This window comes from Opisthorchis viverrini (assembly GCF_000715545.1).
Source record: "Opisthorchis viverrini unplaced genomic scaffold opera_v5_85, whole genome shotgun sequence".
Lineage (NCBI taxonomy): Eukaryota > Metazoa > Platyhelminthes > Trematoda > Opisthorchiida > Opisthorchiidae > Opisthorchis > Opisthorchis viverrini.
The window spans coordinates 1-5030 of NW_008751740.1; the positions used below are offsets into that span (position 1 = coordinate 1).

A 5030-nucleotide genomic window follows, 5' to 3' on the forward strand; every position below is an offset into this window, starting at 1 on the left:
TTACGTTGTCTCGTTTGATTACTGAAACTGGCTAGTGAAACTGTACAACTGTAAATTTGGTGGTGTTCGATTTTTTTAGCCTGAATTATCGCGAAGCACTGATTAACATTTGTGTCAATTATCCATATAATCTGATGTGATTTTGCAAACTGGGTGACATGCCACTCATTACTTTGCGAATTCGTGGTACCACGTGAAATGCAGGAAATAAATTTTCCAACGACAGTGGGGATGACACAGACCCTGAAACTTCCAGTCCGTGTTCATCCAAGGGAGTGGTGATCCATACGAGACACCAAAAACAGTCCAAACTGCGATAACCTGACAAGTCATTACTGAATTGAATGAGTAAGTTTCTTTCAACCGAATATCGATTAACTGAGGGTAATCGGTGTTATCGTGGCCAAACGCATGACTGTGTAGGCGTACCGGCCTTAAAAAACCTTTGGGCGTCGTTTCTTCTAACTCTGCGGAACCGAAACCCCCTGGTGAGAGAAATTTATTGCTCTTCTTTTAGGACCAACCATGTTTGCGATGATGTGTATTTGTTAGCTGTTTTTCTGCTGATGTGTAGCGGACATTTCCTTGTTTCCTCAACCGACTTCACTTAATTTGTCTAGTACATCCGTGTTCACTAGATCACGTGACTCGTCTGCTTCGCAAGCTACAAATCACGTGACAAACCTTGTTCCGCTCGCAACCTTGACCGACAACAAGTCAATTCCCGTCTCGTAGGCATCGCAACGATTCTATGTAATATGCACACGTCAAACACAACACAATCACCGCGCACAGGGAGTCAGCCAAACACGGACAATTACGGAACACATGTAGCAGCTATACTGTGGAGAAAGCACGTTCCCACCGTCCGGACTTTCACCCCGATAACTCTCACGAGTTATCTACAAACGATAAGTCACTTTTTGACTTATTCCACTGTTCGCACTGTATTTATTTTATCATGGATCAGCTGTAAACCACAGTAAAAACTGCTATCAGTGATTACACTGCACAGTGCAGTGTCAACGTCCGCACACCAAACAACGGCGAGCGGAACAATGGCTCAGCAGCGTGGGTTGTGGCCGTTCCTTCCGCCGCCGGTCTCGTGATTCTCATTGGACGTGTGACCACGCGGAACCCATGAGAAAACAAAACAAATCAGGTAGGTTCACATGGGTAATAAGTAGGTCAGGAGCGCGCACTCACACACAGACACACATGTCAATACACAAGTGTCGGAAAGGACGGTCTTTGCGGTAAGGTAAGTGGCGGATACGAATAAGCAAAACAACTGGAGATCAAAAGTACACAGGCGGAGTAAGCAAATGAATGGGGGAATTATCATAAGGTCAAGTTAGATTCAACACTTATGACCGTGAACTATCATAACTCGTGCACTAGTAGTCGTTTTTTTGCATGCAAAGTTTGTTTGATGCAAAAGCTACCCCTGAATTGCTTGCTTGCTTCTCACTTTCATCAGATGATTGGTTTTTCCGACAACTTTGTGTAGGCGAGATAAAAGAGCTACACAATGGTCAATAGGAATGCACATTCTTGGATTTCTATGGTCATGTCAACTTGCCCGTTCGTTGTGCTCACTGGGACTCAAACCAATAACAGCTCCCTGCATCTGTGGAGTTGAACTTCCAGCTGCACTTATACCATCACTATGGCGGCTTTTATAACCTCCTGTAAAATTATCGAATGTGAAAGTAGCTCCCAAATGACAGTTTGGTATTTGATCAAGCACTGCCTTTTGATGTACCGTAGTGGGTGTAACAGGAATCCAGGGACCGACATAGAGCTCTGTGTCGTTAAGCCAAGACACTGCTTTCATTTTAATTGACGAACGGACCTCACCGTTGGATTACAAGGGCGTCAAGAACTTGCAGTGGTACCAACGAAAGCATTTCGAAGGAGCAAAAGTGAAGCTCCATACTGGTCTCGGAAGTCACGGCATTGTCTTGTTATGGCCAAATTCCCTGACTATGTCTTCATACACCCATGAACGAATGCTTCGAAAGCCTTCTGGATGGCGGACTGCTGGGAAAGTCGTACCATCCGGCTACGGGTGAACGATGCTCATTCCCTATCTGATGCCGTGAGGTTGGGTGGTGAGACCAAGTACTATGGGACGCCGTCAGTTAGCCGGTACATATACCTCAGCTAATTCAAGGCTGCAACCGATAGCCTCGCCCGGCTGAATGGGTCTTGAGGTAGCCCAGTTTCTAAGGTGCAAGTTTACTGACCGAGAGGTCCATGGTTAGAGCCCAGTCCCGACTGTTCCCCTCCAGGTTGATACTATTCCGGCTCTTGTGTTTCGTTCGGGTGGCACTTGAAAATTGAACGATCATCATTTCTCATTACTCTTCACGCAAAGTGTCCCGGTTCGATGTTTCCCCCAGTTTGACAGCACAGCCAAAAGAAGGGTTTAGCTAATTGATTCAATACAATTCGTACAAATGAATCGTTTGATAGTTACACGTGCGAGTAAAATACCAGCCTGTCTAGGGCAATGAAAATTACGGGGAGCAGCAGCTTCATGTTGATCATGGTCCATTTTGTCCCACGGTTGCAAGCATGACGTCCATTGACGAGACGGACTTCTGTTGGAGACTCTGCAAGTGTAAAGATGTGAGAAAATGTGTTTACAGGAAAGTTGTGGTACGCTATAGAACGTTTTTTCGTAGTATGTACAATTTCTCACGACCTGTCGACAATTGGTATCCCCGCGAACAGGAGATCCATTCGTGACGGTCACTTTTCACCGGACAGTACCACGGAGAAACCCATTAACTGTTACGCAATTTTCTGAAACAGATAGGTCTGGTTTCGCCGGTGTGGATGGACGGAGAGGAAAGTCAACAATCACCAGTATTCCAAGCGGTCAGGGAGCGGATTGAAGAAATTTGAAACAAGCGTTCTCTACCGTTACACTTTAGACTGTACGGGGATCCAGTAGTTCTACACTTTTTCAGTTGGAGACACTACAAGATATGGCTGCCAACCGATGTCAGTGACGTTCTTGTTGTCAGTTTCTATCCATATCGCCTGAGTGAATGTCTGGAGGTGTAGGCACCTTGGAATGATTGTGTTAAGCTAGCACTAAGTCCTTTCCCCGTCCACTTTTACTCTTTCCTTTACAATATGGCTTTCAAATAAATTATGATTGTATGGCAGTGAAGCATCGGTGTTGAACATTGATGTCATGCTGTCGATGATGATGGTGATGATGATGATGATAATGATGATGATGGTACTTTTTTAGCCCGTTCAACTTAGAATCTTCAAAATTAGAATTTGTCCACTAAACGGTACAAACTTTTGCAACTCTTAAAGGAATATCACACAAGGTGCTATGAGAGCATAAAACATCAGAGTGACCAGAACGGAGCATTTCACTTGATAGTTAAACGATTCCAATGCTGGATTGGTGGAATACATCGTGTGTCTGTCTTATTTTACAGAAGGCCCTTACGTGATCGCTTCTAGTCTTGTTTACTTTTCGCTTTCACTGTCTTGGTCGGAGAGAAGACGCAGTCGCTTCCATACCATGATACCTCACACATGTGGGGGAGGGGAAGAGAGGATAAGTCCAGAATAACTCACGAGTTATGGGTACTTTATTATGTTGAAACAGTCCGGTAGTCATTTCACGTAAATGTACGAGTGGCTGATCAACAGTGTGATCAACTCGTACGGTTAAGTGCTCCAACTACTAGCCAGGAGGTTGCGGGTTCAAAACTCTCTGGAGTTTCATCAGATGCACACTGCTGATGATTCCCAATAAGGATAAAATAGCTGTACGGTGCTTCTCAGCTTTTCAGCATAGACTAGCTTCACTTACAGGACAAAATCACTACAAAATCCCAAATATCCTCACACTACCAACAATCTACATGTAGCTTAGTGGAAGAATAAACTTCGCCCGATGAGTGAAACTTCTATCTGAGAAGTCGTTGCTCGAGGAGCCAATCGACACGTGTGACCGCGTGATGTGGATTCCGTGATTGAAGGATGAGCGGCGCTATATCCTGTCTAAGTGCGAGTTAATCACACTGCTGATCAGCCACTGTGGCCGAACGGTTAAGTGCCAGGAGGTCGCGGGTTCAAGACTCTGGAGTTCCGTGAGACGCGCACTGTTGATGAGTCCTAAGAAGGATGAAACAGCTGTACAGTGCTTCTCGGCTTTTCAGCATAGATTGGCTTCACTTGAAGGAAAGAGTCACCACAAAAATGCCAAATCTCCTAACACTGCCAACAATTCCCTTACCACTTCATTGTTCAACCGAATGTGCTTCACAAAGCCAGTCTCCTAGTTCAGCTAGAATGGTATGTTCAATGGTGGATTGCCCGGAGTTTTCACCGATCTTGTGAGTGGTAGTGAACCATAATTTGATATCTTGAATGTATTTCGAACTGAACTAGCTAATATCCAGAACAAAGATGCACTAAGAACGTCGGTCACTGTGTTCTTGGCGTTGTCTCCACTGAAACTCGGCTGCATCAAGTCTTAAATCTGAGCCTGTTTGATCCAAGACATTTCCGCATTTTGTTTCAGATAATATAGGTCCTCTTTCGATGAAACTGAAAAAAACCCATTGATATACGTAATGCACTACTCATAAGGTTGCTGAAAATTATTCGACAGCCCACAACCAGTTTCGCTCTTCTTGGGGCTCATCAAGTAGGCGAAGTCCTCAAGTTTCCGCGATATCCCGAAGATCTTAGCAACTGAAACATGAGGCGGCCTGGTGCAGCCCATTCAATTGCCTGGAAACATCACAAACCAGATATTCAGCCGGGTTCCAGGCGAGTCTTACGGAGTCTTACGGAGCACTGTGACTACAGAGACTTCCGGAATGATATGCTCAGAGATCGCTTGGTAGTTGGTGTGAGAAACGCCCGCATACACCAGTGTTTACTTGCTGATAGTTACTTAACTTTGGAAACGTCCTACGATACTGCGGTGGCATTGGAAACAGCAGAAAATAGCACAACCTTGTTACAATCTGTGCAACCTACCTACC

The 5030-nt window shown here is 44.9% G+C and overlaps 2 protein-coding genes across 2 annotated transcripts in view; one reads left to right on the plus strand and one right to left on the minus strand.

Moving 5' to 3' along the window:
* Positions 1-2032: 2032 nt before the first annotated feature.
* Positions 2033-5030, plus strand: part of T265_04821 (hypothetical protein) — a gene marked incomplete at both ends in the record, with an annotated part of 34301 nt that continues 31303 nt past the window's right edge. Inside the window, one exon of the mRNA XM_009169667.1 lies at positions 2033-2151. Within this exon, the coding sequence (XP_009167931.1) occupies positions 2033-2151 (119 nt within the window). The remainder of the gene's footprint in view (positions 2152-5030) is intronic.
* T265_04820 (hypothetical protein) overlaps positions 2434-5030 on the minus strand; it is a gene marked incomplete at both ends in the record, with an annotated part of 41937 nt that continues 39340 nt past the window's right edge. The window contains one exon of the mRNA XM_009169666.1: positions 2434-2618. Within this exon, the coding sequence (XP_009167930.1) occupies positions 2479-2618 (140 nt within the window). The remainder of the gene's footprint in view (positions 2619-5030) is intronic.